The 23,920-nt window shown below is 35.5% G+C and overlaps 1 protein-coding gene and 2 long non-coding RNA genes across 3 annotated transcripts; 1 reads left to right on the top strand and 2 right to left on the bottom strand.

The window, feature by feature from the left end:
• Positions 1 to 8,344: 8,344 nt before the first annotated feature.
• Positions 8,345 to 11,126, top strand: LOC145167150 (WAT1-related protein At3g28050-like). Its single transcript, XM_079086250.1, has 7 exons — positions 8,345 to 8,601; positions 8,694 to 8,759; positions 8,843 to 8,956; positions 9,897 to 10,137; positions 10,281 to 10,439; positions 10,530 to 10,681; positions 10,870 to 11,126. Exons 1-7 carry the CDS (start codon positions 8,402 to 8,404, stop codon positions 11,027 to 11,029), a joined length of 1,092 nt encoding a protein of 363 aa, XP_078942376.1. The 5' UTR covers positions 8,345 to 8,401; the 3' UTR covers positions 11,030 to 11,126.
• Positions 11,127 to 12,482: 1,356 nt separating this feature from the next.
• Positions 12,483 to 13,291, bottom strand: LOC145163247 (uncharacterized). Its single transcript, XR_013739674.1, has 3 exons — positions 13,202 to 13,291; positions 12,958 to 13,107; positions 12,483 to 12,587 (listed from the first exon to the last, which is right to left on the bottom strand). It is a non-coding gene; the product is annotated as an uncharacterized LOC145163247 (long non-coding RNA).
• Positions 13,292 to 13,494: 203 nt separating this feature from the next.
• LOC145162924 (uncharacterized) lies at positions 13,495 to 14,489 on the bottom strand. Its single transcript, XR_013739439.1, has 3 exons — positions 14,204 to 14,489; positions 13,784 to 13,973; positions 13,495 to 13,703 (listed from the first exon to the last, which is right to left on the bottom strand). It is a non-coding gene; the product is annotated as an uncharacterized LOC145162924 (long non-coding RNA).
• Positions 14,490 to 23,920: the final 9,431 nt, after the last annotated feature.

The following is a 23,920-nucleotide window of genomic DNA, read 5'->3' as shown; positions in this document are numbered from 1 at the left end:
CTTGAATTGATAGTAGCACAATCCTTTTGGGTTGCCCTTAAACCTAGCAATTAGACAATATGACTTTTAGAGAGAAAGATTAATTTATTATGTGAATAATAAATTATATAAATGGTTTATTAATGTATTATGAAAATAATATAATAATTAGATATCATATGATTTAATTAATAATTAATCAGAAGTTAATTGGAATTAATTGTGTTAATTAAAAGTGTAGGGACTGTTTGGTTATTTATTAAAAGTTGATGAAGGAAGGCTCTAGAAACTCATTAGATGAGGTGGACAAAAACTTCTAGGGAAGGCCTAGAATGTTTGTCCAAGGCCCTTTGGATAAGGGATTAGGCTGTTTGGTCACCAAGCAAGGGAATATAGGGATTATCCTTTAAACCCTAGCTTTGGACCCAAGATTCCTCGTCTATATAAAGGCCTCCCTAGCCCTTGATTTCGTCCATCCCTTCCCTCTACAAGCCTTGAACGAAATTATGGCTCTCTTCTCATCTCTCTATAGTTTTCCTCTTGCTAGCTTGGGTGTGAGCCATTAGAGGAATGACGCTTGTGGTGCTTGCTTCCAAAAGATCAACAATAGGATTTCTAGTTGTTTACCATAACAACTAAAAGGTATGTAACCCTAAACCTTCTTCTTTAGTAATTTTCGAAAATTACCTAGGGTTCTTACTTGATGTTCATAGTTATAGGTTCAATAGTGAAAACATAGATCTTGTTTTAGGTTGCATGCACACTTAAGAGTTTTAAGTTTGTTTTGTTATGCCTAAAACCCATCATTTAGATGTTATAAAACACATCCCTCATTATGCCAAAATTTTAAACAAATTATGTGTTTCAAAGAAAAAAATTTAAAACTAACGAAACATTAAAAGTTAGTGAAAACATTTCAGCTATTTTGCAAAAGGGTTTACCTCTAAAGTGCAAGGATTCGGGAGTTTTCTCGATTCCTTGTAAATTGGGTGACCTTAATTTTCGAAAATTCGCGCTTGACCTACGAGCTTCAGTAAATGTCCTCCACTTTTCTGTTTTTGAAAAATTAAAATTGGAAACTTTTAAAAAGACCATGACTATTATCTAGTTGGCTGGCCACTCGACTATATACCCAAAAGGTATACTGGAGGACGTTCTTGTCCAAGTGAAGGATTTGATCTTTCCCGCCAATTTTTATATTTTAGACATGGGTAATTTGGACATATCAGATAGAAACTCTATTATTTTAGGCAGACCATTCATGAAAACTGCAAAAACAAAAACAAATGTTTTTAATGGCACAATTTCAATGGAGTTTGACGAGGAAGTGGTTAAGTTTAAAATAAATGATGTTGATTTTAGTTCTGATAAATTTTTTATTAATTATTTGGGCACCAGCAGTCCTTTATCTGAGGACTGTTATGGGTTTTCTAATGTTTCTATGCAAGAAAGATTTTTAGACTGGAAATTTATCTGATAACACATTAAAGGAGCTGGAAGAAAATAAGCTTGGGGAAGAAGAGGAGAAGGTGATTTCTATTGAGGAAAAATCAGAGAAAACACTGAAATTAAAAATGCTATTGGAAAAATAAAATGTGGGAGTGGTGATTTTTAATACAATTTTGAAAAGTAGAAAATCTGAAGAGAAGGATGAGATTGCTGGAAAGAAGAGGATCATAAAAAGAAAGAGATTTAAAAATCTGAAGAAAAACTTATCTGATAAAAATCTGAAGTCTTTCCAGTTCGCTGCACAAGTTCCAGATCCACCAATCTTGCCATATCTGAAGGGATCTGAAGTGACAAAGAAAAAGATTGAGCTGAAGAGAAGCCCCACATTAACCAGTTAGCAAATTTGGTTGGGCAAAATCGAGCCAACGAATTTAAAAAACGGTGGCTTTCCGGGAGGCAACCCACATAGTTTTAGTTTATTTTTCGTCTTTCAATAAAGAATATGGTTGTAGTTCCAAGCAAGCTTGGGGAAATAAGAGGATCTTCAAATTTGCTGAAATTCAGATTTTCCGCCAAAATCTTCATCAAAATCAAAATTTCTACACACTTATCAGGTACATTCTTTCCTAGCTGCACCCTTTTGCTTTCATATGCCTTATTGAGCTGTTCATTCCTCCCTGATCATTGAGGACAACGCATCATTTTAAGTTTAGGGATGGGGTTAATGTAAAAATTTTGCATTTTTTGTTAAATTTTTTAAATTTTTTAGTTTTCCAGTTAAAATTTTAAATTCAATTTTCCTTTTTGCATTTTATTTTGGCATTGCATTTACATTTTAAAAAAATTGAAAAAGTCCAAAAATATTTTATGTTTATGTTTTTACTTTACTTCATTCATAAAAAAACCAAAAAGATTTTTATTTTTAATTTCTGCACACATATACATAAAAAAATCTTAAAAAAAAGTTACATGTTTTGATGACATTCTTGCATTCGATAGCTGTGTATAAACGGAATATCAAAGGCCGAAATGATCAAATCGATAGTGGTAAGTTCAGTAATAGTTCTCATAACTAGTAGTCACAAAACACCGTGAGCTAAGACGCCAGCTATAAAAAATAAAAAAATGGCGTACCGAAATATTGTGTGGGCGGTAATAACAATTCAAAATTATTTATTTTGGAATGTTTAAAAAGAACGTTGCTTGAAAAGCCCTTATATCATATCCACATAGTCAAAAACAATGGAAGGGTACCAACGGTCATATCCGATACCCGAGTCAAAGTTCAAGCACTTAAATAAAGAAATATCAAGAAACTCAAAAATACGATTGCAGAACTTAAAGTCGAAGGAAAAAGATACAAATCAAGTTCAGTCAGTTCAGAAGCCATCTCAAAGTCAAATCTAGCGTGAATGAAGAACTATGTGATATGATATTTGTTGCTCTCAAAAAAGTGAAAGCATAGGAGCTGGGCCCTATGTGTGTGGCCTACTGCTTTAGCAAAACCTAATTTGACGTGATGGGTTCTTAAGAATGCTTCGAGCCTGGTTCTTAATTATCTAGACACGAGAACATGAAATTCTAAAATGTGTTATTTTCTATTGCAAGGCTAGTTAAGGTATAAATTTTAAATAAAATTTGTGTAACATCTTGTTTTGAGGTACTTTCATTTTAACCCTTATATTGAGATTTATTGCATTTGGTCCTTATAATGTAAGACTTGTGGATGGGAGGGGCTGTTATTGCCACTTTTGGATTGTTGGGGTGGAGCCACGTACGTTGGGCGTACACTTTGTGTACGCAGGACATACGCGGTGAAGTTCCAAACCCTAATCTTTAGGTTTTGGACCCTATTTATTCATCATTAACTCCCAACCTTGGCTCCTTCCATAAGCCTCCATCCTTTCAAACGTCCTTGCAACCCTAATCCATCTTGTGAAGCATTTGTAAGCTTGTGTGTGTGTTGTGCCTTTGAAGAACGAGGAAGGAAGTAGAGACCATCTTAGAAGAGTGAAGCACTTTAGATCCAGAAACACACCATCATTTGGCATCACTTGGAAGTATAAAGTTCTGAACTCGGTGAAGTTTCATTTAGATCTTGTTTTGGGCTTGATTTTAGGTTCTTTTTGTCCCAAATGTGGTGTTTCTTGAGCATAGCATGTTCTTGACCCAATAAGTCATCCTTTCAGACCTTTGGAGGGGTCTTAAGTCATAAAAATATAGTATTGGGGGTTAGTTTCACTCCATTCATTCCTTAGAAGGTCTTAATGCATTAAGATGTTGAGTTAAGCACTTAATGGGCATTCAAAGTCATAAAGTTGGAAACTTTATGACTCCTAGCAGTATTTTGGCCTTGGATCTGAAAGATGGATGTTAGAACTTAAGGCATTAAGATCTTAATGGAGAATTGAGAGGTCTAGGCGTACGCCCTGCATATCTGGAGTACGCAGCACGTATGAGGTCAACCATCCCGAATTCGGTCAAGGCCTGAGTACGCCCAGCGTACCTTCGGAGTACACTCCGTGTTCTGTATCGATTCGGCTAAGTTAACTCGGATGGGTTGAATCAGTTGACTAGTTAGCTTTAACCAAGTTTGACCAAGGTTAATTTAGGAAATTGTGATTATTTTATTAATGGGAAATGTTTTGACATTTAGGGCTTGGGTGGAGCCGGTATTCAGGAACAAAGTATTGATCAGTTTTCTTCGTTAGGTTGTGAGGTGAGGAAGACTGTTAGATCGGTATCCTGATATATAGAATGTTAGCATGCGGTAGTGATCTGTGAATCTGTCTGTTTCTCTGATGCCTAGTTATATGTTTATTTGTTATGTGTATGTCGACATATTATGGTTGGTTGGGTTGAGGCGGTCCTGTTTTGTGCTGAAGGCCAAGATACCCAGGGCAGTCCGAATAGACTGTAGGCCCCGGGAGAAGGTCCAGTCAGACCGAAGGCCCGACGAGCAGTCTGGATAGGCTATAGGCCCTACGAGGAGGTCCAGACGTGTCGAAGGCTCCGGAGCTGTCCAGATAGGTTGTAGGCCCTACGAGGTGGTCCAGTTAGGCTGAAGGCTCGGTTATGCATGCGGTTGTTTGATATGTTGTATGTGGTGGTACTTTGGGGAAAACTCACTAATATTTGGCTTACGGATTTTAGTTGTTGCTTTAGGTACTTCTGATAATTGTGGAAAGGTGAAGGCGTGACTGTACACATCCTCTGTTTATGGCTTTATGATTTTAGGATACTCTGATATGGACAAACAATGATTTTGTAAACATTTTTTTTACTATGGTTTGTTTTTAAAAGATTAAATTTGTTGTGATTTTTGGGATGTTACAAGTTGTAATTGGTTTATTGGTTCACATTGTCAAGCTTCTTCCTGAATTTGGAAATTTGTGAAAGATGGAAGGTATTGTGATGATCGTCTAGGTAGTGATTCCATTGGATCTTGCCTCGGTGTTAAGTCTGATCATTTGAAAAAAAAAAGAGTGAAGTATTTTTTAGCTCAAGTTTTTAGTTTCCTTTGTTTTGTTCTAAGTTCTTTTTATGTCATCTACATCTTTCCATTTCACTTACAATGTTTAATCTTTTTATTAATTAAGGGCAAGTAAGGTTCAAGCTTGGGGATATTTGATAGTTGTCATTTTATACATCTTTTAGGGTAGCTTTTATTATCATTTAGCATCATATTTTACATATTTTCATGTCATTAGTTTAAATATTGTTCAGCTCATGTCATTCGTTAGAATTCTCGTACTGCTAGCGTTTTTATGTCATTTTTAGATAACTCGAGTGGAGTAGTACTTTGGGAGCAGCTTTGGATGCGTTTGATGGAGAATTGGAGTTAAATGGAGCTTAGAACTTAAGAAGGATTATGAGGAATGCTCGGAAGTTGTTTTGGTCAAGAAAATTCGATCGAATTGATCTTACGAAGATAGATTACTACATTCTAAAGCCTAAAGGATGTTGTCGGCAGCTTTGACCCCCTGTCAGTATTTTGACCATATCTCATGACTCGTAACTCCGATTGACAAAAATCAAAATGTTCCGGAAACTAGACAAAATTTAGGATGACGTTTGTGTTTATGAAAAAATCAGGAAACGCAAAAATTCGATCGCATTATTCCTTGAAATTTGATCGAATTAACACTTCGCAGTTCAAAAAGTCCTGAAAATCAAAAAATACAAAATTCGATCAAAACCTGAAAAATTCGATCGTGTGACCCAAAAATTCGATTGAATTTTTAGGTTTCTTGCTATTAAAGACTCTGTCTTGTATATATAGGACGCCACTCTGATCAGATTGAAGGTTGGCCGATTCCTGAAGCTCCAGACGATGAAAAAGACGATTTCTAAGGCGTTTTCTCTCTGATTTCAGTGATTTCTGAAGATCTGAAGATTGTAGATCGTGTCTCTCAGTTAGTTTAGTAAGATCCAGTAGTTTAATGTTTTTTTACAAGTTTTTATCAGATTTTAGCCATGTTTGGCTAAAAACCTAGTTTTTTCAGTTTTGCATCAGACTAATACTTTTCGTGTGATCAGTTATCAGATTTGGTTTTCATTGTGTGCTTCTATCTACTTGTTTCAGTTTTTAACTTAATGAATGTTTGATTTTTAATTCTTGTTAGTCTGATCACCTAGCTAGGGTTTAATTATTCCAGTTAATCAGTTAAAAGAATACATAATTCTTCTTGTCAACTGGTAATAAGTAACAAGTATCAGATTGGTTTCGTGTTGGGATTTAACTCTAATATAAACTAAAATTTCATACTTTTACGCTTCCAAGCTTGTAAGAAGTATTGGGTATTGCTGGGAATTTTACACAGAACTTAATGTAACTTTTCTGATCTTAATTAAGAGCTTGTTTAATTGGATAATAAAAAAATTAGGGTTAGCTGAAGAGCTTGTTTTGGTTAATTTAACTAGGTAAAAGAGATTATATTAGAGTTTGTTAGTTTTTCCCAGTACCAGCTTAGATATAACGCATTCTGAGTAACCAGATCTGGGCTGATTGCAACATTAGGAAAGTCGCATCATAGCTGAATTTGGTTTTATTACTGATTTCGTTTAGTTAATTTCACTACAAGTTTTAGTGTTAGTTTTAAATCAAAAACTCCCTTTTATATTTTTCTTTTTTAATGACTAGTATGTGCCTTACGCAAAAAGACATTGACCATTAAGTTGTGTCCCTGAGGATTCGACCTTGCTTCCCTGTGCTATCCGTTAGTGCAACCAACAGTGATAATTTATTTGCTTAAATCGTACGCGACAGCAGTGTTAACACATAATTTTGATGATCCCACACCAACTTTGATTGTGTATCCTTAGAATATACCATGAATCTAACCATACTCAACGTCTTTACGGTATTAGTGTCGTCAAGTTGTTACTACTCTTGACAGGCAGTCTGTCCTGCAACTTTCCTACCAAGCGGCCATGCTTTCATGATAACCAGTCTATCCAACATCTTTGCTGCTAAGCAGCCATGCCTTCATGACAACCATCCCACACTAAGATGGATGCACATCAACGGACCAATCTCCTTATGAAAAAAGCAACGTCCTCATACGACAAAACTACAGGAGTAGTGCTCGTGCAACTATCAATATTCTTTTTACACCAATAAGAAAGAAGAAGAAGGGAAGAGGATCAGGTTGACTAATAGGTGTCCTTGTCCTATGTTAGAATTTTTCTCCTTGTCCCCTAAAAGGCATCTCACCAACCCTTACTATAAAAAAAAGGCAACATGCCTTAGGTACACACATCACGTCCACCATACATTCACCTCACCCTTACTAACTTGACCGTCGGAGCGCCCTTAAAAAAAGTGATTGATGTCGTTTCGTTTCTTTAGTTGTGATAATAGATCCCTACTGAAGCTAATGTCAATCGAAGACCACCCTTGGATCACATACCACATGAAATCTAATAGCTCATATTAGTTTTAATGACTGTTGATGAAACAATTGCTACTTACCAACATGAAAATTTCAAATTCAATTGAATGATCCCTTGTTACTAATCATGATTCACGAGTCTATCTCTCCTATGTTTTCTTTGACCTTTTGTTTTGTATGTGAACCCATTAATAAGTCATATCTACGGTCGATAACTTTCAAATTGAGTTGCCAAATGTGTTTTTTGAACCGGAGATAATGGGCACCAACGATAGGTTAGGACGTTTTAGGTTGTGTTTACAAACGGAGAAGAGCAACGATGTCGGAAGGGAAGAGGGTGAGGGGTTTGGATTTGCGATGAAGATGTCGGTGGAGATGAGTGGAGGGAGGTGGTGGCAATCTGAAAAATGAAAGGTATGCTTTTATTGGGGGTGGGGTGGGATTTAGTTATTTTCCTTTTTTTTAATAAAATGAGTTAAAAGATAAAATAAATTAAAATTGGTTCAAAACGTGGGACATATGAATTTTTACAAAGCCTATCCCCATTTATGTAAGGATACGGAAAAGTAGATGATAAACTAGTCAGTCGCAAACTCTTCCTTTGGTCAACCAGCATTTAGTCTATGAGCGTGTTCGGCACGGAGCGTTTGGAAGCTTTTGAGAGCTTCTAGCTTCTAGCGTTTGACAAAACGTTTTGTTTTGAACAGAAAGTCTTGTTTGACACTATAAGCTTCTAGCGTTTAGTTTAAACAAAACGCTCCAAATCTAAAAGCTACTTCATGTAGCGTTTAACAAAACGCTACAAGCTACAAGCTACCCGCCACCCGCTACAAGCTACCCGCTACCAGCTAATTTTGCCGAACACACCCTTTGTCTTATGACAATTGTTATAATTACTTTGTAAAACATTATTACATTACATTAAATAATGTCAACTGTTTGTCCAATAAGGAAATAGTTGTCAACTTGTCATACCTTACGTAAGCTTCACTTGTTCTGCTTCTTTATTAAACTCAGCAATATGCATCAATCATGCTCTCTAGCCTTTTCTCTACCCAAACACACACTCACCGGAAAACATGGCCGGCGACGGCAGATACTACTGTTACAAGGAGGTCCTACCGTTTGCTGCCATGGTCACCATGGAGTGCACCAACGTCGGCCTCAACACCTTGTACAAAGCCGCCACACTCCGAGGAATGAGTTACCATGTTTTCATCGTTTACTCCTACGCCATCGCTGCCTTCCTCCTCCTTCCAGCACCCTTCTTCTCCACCAGGTATTTCATCTGTTTCATACGATTTTGCGTCAATTTCCAACAGATTTTGGTGTGGTAGTAATGGGTTTTCGTAAATTTTTGATGAAAAACAGATCAAGGGTGCTTCCTCCGGTGAATTTTTCGATTGTAAGCAAAATCGGGCTATTGGGAATCATTGGGTATATCGTTTGTTTCTTTGATCATTGATCGATGATGATAACTAAGTGTGAAGATGGATTAAACTGAATCTGTTTATGAATAGGTGTACGTCGCAGATCATGGGGTATACCGGAATAATTTATAGTTCTCCGACGCTTGCTTCCGCCATTAGCAATCTTGTTCCTGCTTTTACCTTCATCCTTGCAGTCATATTCAGGTTCGCTCCCCTCGATACGTAACTTATTTTTTTCGTTTGGATTCAATTATTTTAATTAAATTTATAATCATTTTATAATTTTCAAATTAATTTAAATGGAGGGTTTTATACTTTTATTTAATAAATTGATTACATTTGAATATATATATATATATATATATATATATATATATATATATATATATATATATATATATATATATATATATATATATATATATATATCACAATAAATGGCTTTATAAACGGTCCACCTCACGAAGGCATTGAAATTTTATTAATAAATAAAAAAGAAAATAGTGCTTTGTAATTGTGTTGGGAAATTAGTCAGATTTTGTGAATAATTATGTTACTACAAAATGATGATGCATTTTCATAAAAAGAATGAAACTAAATTTTGTTCTTTAAGAACCTTTATGTCAATTTTTTTGTACTTTAATTGCATATGTTATAAGAATTCCTAGTCATTACGAAATAAATAAAGGTAATTGCCATGACGAAATATCTATAAAATTATGTTATTTCCTTTTTCTTATTTATTTATTTTTTTTTTTTGATAAAATAGACGAAAATTAATGTAAAATATTTTATTTCATTTTTTCTATTTTCATTTTAGTTTTGGTTCGAAAAATAAGTGTTCAGAAACGCATCCAATTTTTCATAAAATTAACGTGGGTTCTCACAGAAATGGTCCTAAACACAAATTTCCTATAGTGATCAATGTCGCAATCAGAGAAGTCCTAATTAGAAGAATGAAAGCGAAAACTAATGGGGAAAAAATAAAAAAAATAACTTGTCTCGATTCTCGACCCATTACTAGATTTCTAATATAAATGGTACTTTCCTACTATCAAGTGGGCGGGGTGTCTTTTTCTATCTTCTCTAGTTGATGGGTTTACACACAGTCATGACCCACTTCGTTTTCATGGCCAAACTACAGGATGGAGACACTATCTTTTACGAAAAAAAGCACTCGTGCAAAGTTTTGTGGCACAATTGTTTCTGTAACAGGTGCATTTGTTGTCACACTTTACAAAGGTCCGAAGCTTATTTGGAGTCTTGCACCTTCACCTTCTCAATCGCCAACTGTTTCCTTAACTTCTTCACAACCAAACTGGGCTCTCGGTGGTCTTTTTTTAACCTCGGAGTACATCTTGGTCCCATTGTGGTACATCGTACAGGTACTAGTGCACATGTTATTGTTCGTATAAAATGCTTATTAGAAATTTGGGCTGGTTTTTCTTATTCGGGCCTAGGCCCTTTTTGCATATCTTTATGTGAGTAACTCGATTAATGATTTAATACAATTGTTTGATGTATGTAGACACAAATCATGAAGGAGTATCCAGCAGAATTAACAGTGGTGTTCTTTTACAACTTAATTGTAAGCATTTTGGCTGCAATAATAGGGGCTTTGACACAACCAGATTCAAGTTCATGGAAGCTCAAGCCCGATATAGCATTGGCCTCAATTTTGTGCTCGGTGAGCACCACATATGATCAATGTTCATGGTTTTATGATCGATTTTATCGATGTCTAAACAAGTTTTTGTTGGGTTTTTGAATTATTTAGGGTGTTCTTGGTTCGTGCTTAAACAATAGTGTTCATACGTGGGCGTTGCGTTTAAAAGGGCCATTATTTGTGGCCATGTTTAAACCGTTGTCAATTGCTATAGCAGTTGCATTGGGTGTCATGTTTCTTGGCGATGACCTCTACCTTGGAAGGTAATATGTCCCTTACTTGAATCTGCTAAATATATATTATATGTTTTGTTGTACTGTGATTTACCTTCTTAATGTTGGTTGTGAGACTGGTTGGTGAGGACACCAGGGTGGTGTATACGTTTTTAAGTGTTGTTGGTGTCATTATGAAGAGAGAGAAAGAATTGGCACTAACCGGTGTCTTTATGCAGTGTGATTGGTGCAACGATAATATCGATTGGGTTCTATACAGTGATGTGGGGAAAATCGAAAGAAGATTTGGTGAAAGATGAAGTTATAAACTTGGAGTCATCCTCGACACAAAGGTCGCCATTGTTGCAATACAAGGATGAGGACATGGAGAGTCGATAAATGGGAGCTCCTTGTGTATTATAACAATCAAATGTTTAGTTTGAATGGTATCATTGTAAATAATTTTACATTAGAGTTACATTTTAAGTTACAAAAAGCATCTAACACTAATGGTTAGATTGATTTAGGATAAGATCTAGATACGTTCTCAAATTTGTCCAAGATCAAAGAAATAGGTGATTTGAAGATATAAAATTTGACACTAAAGTTAACATAACTAATATGTTGACTAAAGGTGGCCTCCCACATGGTGCTTGAGCTCATCATGCTAGGGGTATAACTTATAAGAATCAGATTTCTAAAATATTGCAATCGGAGCATTTAGGGATTAAACAAGAGTTGTGGCTTACTATTTATTAATTTCCATATGAAATAGATAAACAAGTTCTTGGAGTACAAAATGATTGATTCGATCCATGCTTGTGTTCAGATCTAGAATCAAAACCAACATGAGCATGTATATACACTAGTACAAAAATTACATACGGACACACCATAAAAGTGTGACCATATGCGTATAGTGACATTTTATTTTTTCACTGAAAGTGTGACGGAAGGTGACGTCATCGTATGAGTCTTATGGTCACTTTAAAATATAGTGTCCGTATGATATAAAAACATGTGGCCGTATTATAAAAGTGTGGCTATTAGGTATGGAATTTTGTTGCTAAAATCAATCATTTTATCCAATATTGTGGCCTTAAACCGTCAGTAAACACATTTATTTAGTAATTGTAGTGACTGTATATCACTAACTTGCGACATGCATGTTGTTTTAGTGTGGTTTTTTACTAATATATTGTCACACAATTTAAAGTTTATTAAGACTATTGGGTATCTTTTGCAAACATGTAATTACGATGAACAAGACCATGTTCACTAAATGGTCACATGTAATTAATTTCATGAGTGACGATTTGCTAATAATTAGTCACGAAAACAATCAATTATGGTATTTATTTGCAACATGAATTTTTTTTATATATTGTTATTATTTAAGTTATCGTCACAAAAACTTTAGAAAAACATGATTTTAAAACAATTATAGACGCATAATTAATTTCGATTATGGCTATTATTAACCTTTAGTCACATGTCAAAAATGATGTAAAGTCACCATTGTTTAATTTTAGAGACATTGAAAAACTATAAAACATGACCAAATTTATATTAAAACTACAATAATTCAATTTTTATTGTTACTTTGTCTATATTGTAGACACATCAAAAAAATATAAATGAAAGTATCCAAAACCCAACAATATGAAACAATATTAAAATTCAAAATTCGATATTATTAATAATTGAAATCCAAATCCGTACATTAAATTCGTAATTAAAATACCAAAAAAACAAAAAAAATTGTACTAATTGCAAGTATTTAAATATGACAAATAAAGCAAAAACATCATAAACCAAAAATTAGACATAACTAGCCATTCATCTTCTTGGTACTGTTCTTTGTCTTCTTGAGAAGGGTATCAGATGATATATAAGTTGGTTTCTGCCTCTTTGAGTTTTGAAGTTCATGGTCTTGAGGTGATATCATATTTGGTACCTATACCAACAACATTGAAACAATAATGAGTACATTAAAAACTTAGTAGGGTAGTTTATGAAAGATAAAAGTGTAATGCATAAAGAAGTTGACATAAACAAACTTTTGAATCGACTTTCACAAGGTGTTTTAGTGTGAGGAACAGAGAAATATCTGGTCAGTCACTCAAGTGCCAACACCCTTTCAAAAAGCATCATTTTCCTTGCTAAAAACTAAGGTCACGGCAGTCGTTCCCGGTTCAAGGTTTAGGTTTCCATGTTTTATATACTTTTCATGTTCCATCCATACACAAAATATGATTAATTAATGTCCTATAATAGTTTACACAATTCATATTACTTAAAGTTATAAAAGAAATTGTTGAACTTACTAGTTTATCCGCCAAGAGCTTAACATTAGCATCTTTAAATTCTCATTCTTTATGTTCACGTCCTTTACACCACATAATTGACCTTGGGGACATTTCTTCTTTTGCAATCACTTTCTTTTAAATCTTGGTCAAACAAAAAAACACATATACCTATAACAAATATATCATACTGAATTCTATATCATGGATAAAACTTAATAAGAACATTAATAAACGACATAATGTTAGAGAGAGACAGACTGACCTCAGTTTCTATAAAGGCACATATTCCAAATCAATATTGCATATTGTCTGTGAGCTTCTTATGAATGTATTTCCTTGTGATCTTCTTATCAATACATTTCATGCACACCAGATGAGGTTCAAGAGAGGCAAAACACAATTAGCAATTAAAGATTTCTTAAAATTGTTAGACAAAAGATTCAAACTGAGAGGTTTCATGGTATAAATTTTCAACTAAAGAAAGACCAACTCTTTCCTATTTTCGGGAAAAAAGATTGACATAGTTACATACTTAAACTAAAAATTAGGGGAAAAACTAGTGAGACAATCAAACTGTTGTGCTTACTCTAAACACAATGAAGACAAATAATGAGGATTAGTCTACATAGAAATTGATCTCAAGAAATAAATCAAAGGGCTACGAAAATTAACAACTTAATTTTACTTGGGTCAAGGTCTCAAAGAAAAGGAAGACAGGAAGAGGGTCAATGACTGATGGAGGTCTCAAATTAACAGGTTGCACCCTGCATCAAAAATCCAAAAGCAAATTAAAACACACATTCAAACTGCTAATTAAATCCAAGAACATCAAAAAAAAACATACTAGTTGCAAAGAAGGAGCGTGAGAAGGTTCTTTAAGTTCTTTCTTCCATTCCTTGAGCATCTGATGAACTTCTTCCACTCCTTGAAGATGATCAACACGGTTCATAGCCTTATGTTTGGATATCCTGTATGATTTTTCACCTCTCCTCATTTGAAGAAGAGAATAATATGACCTAATTCCTCTCTCTTCCCTTCAAAAATCACTTACTAAAATCAACACAGAGTTGAAAAAAAACTCATTCTCTTCCTAAGCATTGTCATTTTTCGAGAAAAACATGAAAAGGGAACACAAAGTATTTAAATTTCCATGAAAACCATGACAAAAGCTCAAGAAATCAAGCAAAAAACTCGAAGTTAAATTCAAATTGAAGAATCCTATACTGGAAATCGTTGAAGAAGCAGAAAATCTGTAGAAACAAACCTATTCTCTTATTTCCTCTACAAATATCGACATATAATGGCAGCAACATTTTCGTTGCTTCTCCCTCTCTCTCCCTCGTTTGTCTCTATCTCTTCTCATTCTCCTTTTCTATCTTTTCTGATTTTCAGATTGCATCACGTACATACATAAAGGGGAGATGACGATGGCCTCCTTTTTCTTCCTTTCTTGCTTTTGATCGAACACATCACAAGTCGCATATGATTTGTGTTGGAGAGTAGAAGGATGGAGGACGACATGTGGTGTCAATGGTGGAGAATGAGGAGGAGGACATCCGTGAATCACAAGAACTCGTTCAAGGGGAAGCGTCAAGGAATATGAAGGGCAACGTGTTTAGGGAAATTGGGGCAATTCCGGCCTTAGGTTTTTTTGGGGCTGAGAATATTGAATTTTTCAAACACTTTGGGAGAATTTGAGTTTATTTACAAGAAAATATTGATTTTTTTTAAAACTTTGGGGTAATTTGAATCGAAAATAAGTTTTTTTTATAGAGAATTGGTTTTCTTTTTTCTAATTAAAATATATTAAATTAATATAAGAAACTCATTTGTCAATGTTAATTTTTTTTTAAATTACATTCTTCTATAAAGGAAAAATGTATTTCGAGCCACCATTAGGGCTAAAAGATCAATGATATTCCTAAGAAGTAAATAATATTTTTTGTTTGGGGGGGGGGGGGGGAATATAATATGTATAAGAATCGGTGAATAAGGGGGGCCATAGCCATAATTTTATATTTTTGGGCCTAATATGTTTAAAATTAAAGTAGATGGGCTATTCCTAACAAAAAAATCAGGGGGGGGGGGGGGGACAGCCCCTCCTTGCCCCTATAAAGCTCCGCCCTTGCCAAGCCCTACACCCCACACCTACACGGCCACACCCTGAGCCATAAGCCTTAATCCATAACATTAAGCCTTAAGCCTTAAGCTTTAAACCATATGTCATGTGCCCTAATCCATAAGCCTTAAGCACTAAGACATAAGATATAATCCATAAGTCATACACCAAAACCCATAATCTATCAGCCATAAGCCTTCAACCTTAAGCACTAATGCTTAATCCCTACGACCTAAGACCTAACTCGTAGGCCATAAGCATTAAACATTAAGCCTTAAGACATATGTGACATAATCCCTAAGCCATACGACATAATCCCTAAGACCTAATCCATAAGTCATAAACCTTAAACCTTAAGTCATAATCCCTGAAACATAAAACCATAAGTAACCGTTTGCAAAGCCCTAATCCAAAATTTATAACCCTTAAGGCCCACAACCTTAATTTATAATACATTATCCTTAAGTCTTGTGCTTTATAACCATAACCCATAAAAGCTAAACCCCCCTCAGCCATAAGATATAAGCCATATGTAAATGGTGTATGGGTTATTGATTAGGTCTTAGGGCTTATAGTTTAAGGCTCAAGGCTTAAATCTTAAGGCTTAAGGCTTAGGGCTTAACTTAAGTTTCGAGGCTTAAACCTTAAATCTTAAGGATGGAGGCTTACATCTTAAGGATTAAGGCTTCGGAATTGTCACACCCCCAAACCAAGGATGGCGGAAACGTCCGGGGGTGGAGGACTTCATGTATAGTATCATAACAACAATTGTAATAGTAATTCAAGCAAACCCAACCAACATATATATAATTGAAAAAGTTACATCATTGTATGAATTACATGTTTACGAATCAATTACATTATGTTGACAAAATATGAAATAGTAGACGCCTTAGCGTCCCATCCTCAAATGCACTTGGTTACCTGTTTAATGATTTCCTGAGAATACAAGTTGTTTGAAAAAGTGTCAACACAAAGGTTGGTGAGTTCATAAGCTTTTGTTTAGTATTATTAAAAGCCTTTCGTTTATAAAAGTATTATTTGTTTTAGAAAATCCAATATTTTCCTTAAAATGTATATGTAGTCTTAAATCCAAAGACCGAAATGTATAAGTAACTTTTCTTACTTATAATAAATAATGTAAGTTTAAATCGACATAAACTCGTTTAATTTTAATGAAGTTCCCGTAAATTCCAATATTCATTAATACTTTATGTGAGTTTATTAAAGCCTTTTCTTGTAAAAGTAGTGTTCGTTCCAGAAAATCCAATATTTTCCTTAATGTGTAAATGTAGTCTTAAAACCCAAAGACCGAAATATACAAGTAGTGTTCGTTCCTTATAGTAAAACAATGCAAGTTTAAATCGACATAAACTCGTTTGATTTTAGTGAAATCCCCGTAAATTCTATGTTTGTTTATATTTAATGTGAGTTTATGAAAGCCTTTTCTTGTAAAAGTAGTGTTCGTTCCAGAAAATGCAATATTTTCCTTAATGTGTAAATGTAGTCTTAAAACCCAAAGACCGAAATGTACAAGTAGTGTTCGTTCCTTATAGTAAAACAATGCAAGTTTAAATCGACATAAACTCGTTTGATTTTAGTGAAATCCCCGTAAATTCTATGTTTGTTAATACCACATGTGAGTTATTATAACCATGCTATGACCTAGTTGGCCTGAAACGACGTTCTTCAGGCGTCGGAAATGTTATGACATTTGTCACCCCAGACCTATCGGTCTAACTGTTGCATGCAGTTTAGGTGTGGGTTTGTCAAACCCAATATAGATCTATACACAAGTATCACGCTCTCCCTCGAGGAGACTCTGGTTATAATACATGACTTATTTGTAAATTGAATCGAATGTCTCACAGAAGTCATTAACGAATTTACGTGTAGTGTAATGAAAACTAGGTACCGTATGGCCGTACCTTGCTTAATGAAAATATCCTTTATATAAATGTACCCTTTTTAAATGTATGTGTTACGTAATGTTTCATAAAGTCATTAACGGAATTACGTGTTATGAAAACTTGGTACCGTATGGTCGTACCTTGCTTAATGAAAATATCCTTTGTATAAATGTACCCTTTTTAAATGTATGTATTATGTAATGTATCATAAACTATACCTATTATAGTTTATTAACCAAGGGTAGTACGTAGTAATGTATGCAAACTATATTCAAAATAGTTTATTAAATGTTTGAATGTATCGGTTGTACTTTGATTATAATCACTTGTTATTCTTTATATTTTATATGTCCAAATCCATTTGTAAACTGATGTGTGTCTAAATATTAAGATAAAATGTCATATATTGCAATAACATATAATCACATAAAGATATACACCTTGCTCAACATGTTACAAGGTGAAATGAAATTGACAGCAACTTTTTGTTGTATACAGTTTTTGTTACTGTTCTAAAAACAATTTATAGAAAAATCATCAAAGCTCTAAATCCAAATCCGCAAATTCTGAGAGTTTGGAATATGAGTCTAGTTTTTTCGTAAATTTTATCATGATTTTTAGTGATTTCTAACAGAGGTGAAAATGTTCATAATCACAGACTGGTCCGGGTTTGCCTCTGAAATGATAGGCAGTTTTGTAAAAATCACCATAAATTGTAGAAAAATCATATGGAGATGTGCAAGTAGCCATTTTAAAGCTAAGAGTTTGAACTACTTACACCTGGAACAGTTTTGAAAACTAAAATATTTAAGTTGACCAAAACAGTCCGTGATCGAAGTTCATCTTTTCTGATGTAATCTGATAGAAAAAGTTTAATTGTGTTCTTGATGATTTTACTTGTATTCCCCCCTTAAAACTTAATAAAAACATGTAAATGTAGAGGTATGAACTCACCTTATGTGATTTCAGTAGATGAAAGTGAGATAGAGGAAGTGTTCAACCCAAGAACACTAAGAAGATGTCTTGATGATTCGAGAATCTAACACCGAATAAGATGGAATTTGTGTAAGATATCAATGATTTGAGTAGAATGGAGTTTAATAATTATGTGAATGATGAAGATACTTACTAATTGAAGAAAGAAATCCCTGGAGAAAGCCTTGAATTTCTTGAAGTTGAGAGAAAAGATGAGAGAATTTTGGAGAGTGTTCTTGGTTGCTAAGTGTAGAATGAAAGGGCTTTTAAGGAGAATGAGGAGAGAGGACCAATCCTCCAGCTCTTAGAACGTGGGAAGAGCTGGAGATAGGGTGTAAAGGTCCCCCAAGGAGACAAGGGGTGGTTGGAAAGAATGGCTGATCATAGAGTGAGGTGGTGGTGGCTTGCTTTTGTCATAAAATAAGGAAAAGCAAATATTCCCTCAATAATTAGTCCAACCACCAATTCTTTTAATACATTTTTATAAAAACCCTGGAGATTTATATATTTTGGGGCCTTAGTTTATAAAATAAAGTTTTGGGTGAAAATCCCACATTAAAATAATGAAAAACGGAGTTAAAACGAAGTCGTAGTCGAAAATCGGTAAAAAGGGGCCGTCTGCGAGACCTCTCGCATGGGCTGTCTGAGAGGCTTCTCATGCGAGGCTTCTGTCCTGAGAGGCTTCTAATGAGAGGCTTCGGTCCTGAGAGGCTTCTCATGAGAGGCTTCGGTCCTGAGAGGCTTCTCATGAGAGGCTTCGGTCCTGAGAGGCTTCTCATGAGAGTTTTCGCTTCTAATAGGAGGGTTTTGGTTCCTTAAGGTTATTTTACCCGTTTTTACCCCGTTTCAAGTGGTTTTTGACCCGGTTAAGGGTCGGGATGGCCCGAATGATTACAAAAAGTTAAAGTACCTTTTGAGAGAGATTTGGGAGAGATTTGGGAGAGATTTCAAATAGAAAGAGATAGAGTGAAAACGATTTAGAGAGGTTTCGTTTGTGATTAATTTGATTGTCCGGCTTCACAACGCAAGGTTCGTAAACCCCGTTAAACCGTGTTTTAGTGTCGTACACACTCCCGATGAGTGTGCAATAATTTTTTTTTTATCGTTTTGGTTCAATGTTTACTGCATTTGAGACTTAGGAAATTCAACACACGAACTTTCCAAATAATGTTTCTCTCATTAAAATATTGCATTATACAGTAATTACATAGTGTAAACCCTAATATACAAGGGTTAATTGAGTCGATTGGTTTTGACTTGTTGACTTTGTTTGACTTTGACTTGACTCAATTTTGACGGTTGTCACATCATCCCCCCGTTAGAAGGAATTTCGTCCCGAAATTTGCATTTGACTGGGACATCAAGAGTTTGGGAAAAGATGTGGGTATTTTTGTTTCATTTGATCTGCGCGTTCCCAGGTGAACTCAGGCCCTCGTTTAGCGTTCCAACAGACCTTCACGATGGAAATACGACTTTGTTTCCTTCGTTTGATTTCCCGATCCATGATTTCGACTGGTTCCTCCACGAAGTGGAGATTTTTGTTAACTTCGATTTCGTCGAGTGGTATTACGAGTGTCTCATCAGACAAACACTTCTTTAGGTTCGACATGTGAAATGTGGGATGTACTTTGTCGAGTTCCTGAGGTAATCGAAGTTTGTATGCTACTGGCCCAATCCTAGCAAGGATTTCGAATGGCCCGATGTACCTTGGATTTAGTTTCCCGCGTTTGCCGAATCGTATCATTCCTTTCCAAGGGGAAACGTTAAGTAGTACACGATCACCCACCCGGAATTCCAAGGGTTTGCGTTGTTTGTCTGCGTAACTCTTTTGCCGATCTCGAGACTCTTTTCCCTTATGATTTCAGGGCCAGTGAGGGTGCTATTAGAGACTTGCCCTCTAGCTAGCTGTGTATCCCCCACCTCAGCCCAACACAGGGGTGATCTGCATTTGCGACCGTAAAGAGCTTCGAATGGAGCGACTTTGATGCTAGTATGATAGCTGTTATTGTAGGAGAATTCGATAAGCGGTAGATGGGTATCCCATGCTTTACCGAAGTCTATCACACAAGCTCTTAACATGTCTTCCAACGTTTGAATGGTTCGTTCGCTCTATCCGTCGGTTTGTGGGTGGTAGGCCGTACTCATGTCAAGCCTAGTTCCCAAGGATTTTTGTAGAGACTGCCAAAACCGTGAGGTAAATCTACTATCTCTATCGGAGATAATAGATATCGGCACACCATGGAGTCGTACAATCTCTTTGATGTACGTTCTAGTCAGCTTCTCCATCTTGTCGGTTTCTTTTATCGGTAGGAAGTGTGCTGATTTGGTCAATCTGTCTACGATTACCCATATGGTGTCAAGCCCGCCCGATGTCTTAGGCAGCTTGGTTATGAAGTCCATGGTTATTCGTTCCCACTTCCACTCAGGTATATCCGGCTGTTGTAATAGCCCGGATGGTTTCTGGTATTCGATTTTGACCTTGGCGCAAGTCAGGCACTTGCTCACATAGGTAGCAATCTCAGCTTTCATGTCCGGCCACCAGTATAATTTATTGAGGTCCAGATACATCTTATCCGACCCGGGATGGATGGAGTATCGAGTCTTGTGTGCTTCATTCATGACGACGTCTTGGAGTCCACCGAACTTCGGTGTCCAAATCCGGTTCATGAGATAACGTGCTCCATCATCCTTGACTTATAAGTTTTTATCCATTCCCCTTAATGTCTCTCCTGCCACCTTTTCTGGTTTCAAAGCTTCCAGTTGAGCTTCCTTGATTTGTATGGTCAGGTGGGAATGGATTGTCATTGTTAAGGATTTTACTCGGCGGCCCGAGTACTCCTTCCTGCTTAGAGCATCGGCCACTACATTGGCCTTGCCCGGATGATAACGAATTTCTCACTCGTAGTCATTCAGCAACTCTACCCATCTCCTCTGTCGCATGTTGAGCTCTTTCTGATTGAGGATATGCTGAAGACTTTTGTGATCAGTGAAGATAGTGCATTTCGTGCCGTAGAGGTAGTGTCTCCAGATCTTCAAAGCGAATACTACTGCTCCTAATTCCAGGTAGTGCGTAGTATAATTAACCTCGTGCGTCTTAAGCTGTCTTGATGCATACGCGATAACCTTCCCTCTCTGCATGAGCACACATCCGAGGCCTTGATTCGAAGCATCACAGTACACTACGAAGTCTTCGGTTCCCTCTGGGAGAGACAAGATCGGTGCTCTGCATAGGGCTTGTTTTAACATTTGGAAAGCAGTTTCTTGTTTATCTTCCCACTTGAATATCACACCTTTCTGCGTGAAGGTGGTGAGTGGTTTCGCAATCTTGGAGAAGTTTTGTATAAATCTTCGGCAGTAGCCAGCAAGCCCAAGGAATTGTCGAATTTCGGTTGGCGTCTTGGGTGCTGACCAATTCTCGATTGCCTTGATTTTGGAGGGATCCACATGTATGCCTTTCTCACTTACCACATGGCCAAGGAAATCCACTTCTCTAATCCAGAATTCGCACTTAGAGAACTTAGCATAAAGCTTCTCAGCTCTCAGTGTCTCTAGCACTTGGCGTAGATGTAGGCGATGCTCTTCTTCGATTCGCGAGTAGATCAAGATATCGTCGATGAATACGATTTTATACTTTTAATTGACCCAATACATTGGGTTATGAGGTAAAATGAAAGTATAAAATATTTTATTTGAGTTTCCTTGTTTCCAAGTATATGACCGTTTGTAAAAGTTTCACACATACTAATTTAGTCGGGACATAATTAATATATTTATGTTTTAAAAAGATCTTTATCGGTTACTTCATTAGTTGCAAAGTGCATACTAGTCATATGTGATTAAGATATAATAGTCCTTCGAATAGATGACCCTAACTCCAAGACCACAACCAAACAAGGACAGGAAGTGAAACAAAGATACATAAATTCTAAGTCTATAGCATCTTAGTTACATATGACCTTAGCGCATCCACTTAGGAGCTATTGATCTATAAATAAAGACCTATTTAATTCTCAGATAATTTATTATAGTAACACAAAATACTCCTATAGTATTTGTAAATGTTTAGTTTTGAGTTCTTAAAGTATCCTTTGTAGTGTGTTATTAGGTTTGTTAGATTTGTTGCCCATCCTGACCATCCCCCGGTATATGCAAGTCAATTCCCGGACAGATATAGTTGATCAGGCTATATCCTTCCCAGACTTAATCCACATATACTAAGGCATACTCAAAATGTTCAACTCTTCTTCTTTTGCTTTATGTTTTCGCTAGTTATGATACCATGCGAGCATGTAATGTATGTATGTATACTTTAATCAAGAAAATAATTTATTTTCTAAAAGTATATTTATTTGAAAAATGCACAGATCAGAGACTATTAGTCCCAATTGTGTTTATAGTTTGTATATCTTATGTGGTTTGATATACTTAATTCACTATAAACTGTGCTCTGATACCAATCTGTCACACCCCCAAACCAAGGATGGCGGAAACGTCCGGAGGTGGAGGACTTCATGTATAGTATCATAACAACAATTGTAATAGTAATTCAAGCAAACCCAACCAACATATATATAATTGAAAAAGTTACATCATTGTATGAATTACATGTTTACGAATCAATTACATTATGTTGACAAAATATGAAATAGTAGACGCCTTAGCGTCCCATCCTCAAATGCACTTGGTTACCTGTTTAATGATTTCCTGAGAATACAAGTTGTTTGAAAAAGTGTCAACACAAAGGTTGGTGAGTTCATAAGCTTTTGTTTAGTATTATTAAAAGCCTTTCGTTTATAAAAGTATTATTTGTTTTAGAAAATCCAATATTTTCCTTAAAATGTATATGTAGTCTTAAATCCAAAGACCGAAATGTATAAGTAACTTTTCTTACTTATAATAAATAATGTAAGTTTAAATCGACATAAACTCGTTTAATTTTAATGAAGTTCCCGTAAATTCCAATATTCATTAAATACTTTATGTGAGTTTATTAAAGCCTTTTCTTGTAAAAGTAGTGTTCGTTCCAGAAAATCCAATATTTTCCTTAATGTGTAAATGTAGTCTTAAAACCCAAAGACCGAAATATACAAGTAGTGTTCGTTCCTTATAGTAAAACAATGCAAGTTTAAATCGACATAAACTCGTTTGATTTTAGTGAAATCCCCGTAAATTCTATGTTTGTTTATATTTAATGTGAGTTTATGAAAGCCTTTTCTTGTAAAAGTAGTGTTCGTTCCAGAAAATCCAATATTTTCCTTAATGTGTAAATGTAGTCTTAAAACCCAAAGACCGAAATGTACAAGTAGTGTTCGTTCCTTATAGTAAAACAATGCAAGTTTAAATCGACATAAACTCGTTTGATTTTAGTGAAATCCCCGTAAATTCTATGTTTGTTAATACCACATGTGAGTTATTATAACCATGCTATGACCTAGTTGGCCTGAAACGACGTTCTTCAGGCGTCGGAAATGTTATGACATTTGTCACCCCAGACCTATCGGTCTAACTGTTGCATGCAGTTTAGGTGTGGGTTTGTCAAACCCAATATAGATCTATACACAAGTATCACGCTCTCCCTCGAGGAGACTCTGGTTATAATACATGACTTATTTGTAAATTGAATCGAATGTCTCACAGAAGTCATTAACGAATTTACGTGTAGTGTAATGAAAACTTGGTACCGTATGGCCGTACCTTGCTTAATGAAAATATCCTTTGTATAAATGTACCCTTTTTAAATGTATGTGTTACGTAATGTTTCATAAAGTCATTAACGGAATTACGTGTTATGAAAACTTGGTACCGTATGGCCGTACCTTGCTTAATGAAAATATCCTTTGTATAAATGTACCCTTTTTAAATGTATGTATTATGTAATGTATCATAAACTATACCTATTATAGTTTATTAACCAAGGGTAGTACGTAGTAATGTATGCAAACTATATTCAAAATAGTTTATTAAATGTTTGAATGTA

The sequence above is a fragment of the Lactuca virosa genome, chromosome 3 (assembly GCF_052849685.1).
Source record: "Lactuca virosa cultivar CGN04683 chromosome 3, Lactuca_virosa_CGN04683_v6, whole genome shotgun sequence".
Classification (NCBI taxonomy): Eukaryota; Viridiplantae; Streptophyta; class Magnoliopsida; order Asterales; family Asteraceae; genus Lactuca; species Lactuca virosa.
The sequence above is the reverse complement of the archived record's forward strand: the minus strand, read 5'-3'. Positions and strand labels throughout refer to the sequence as shown.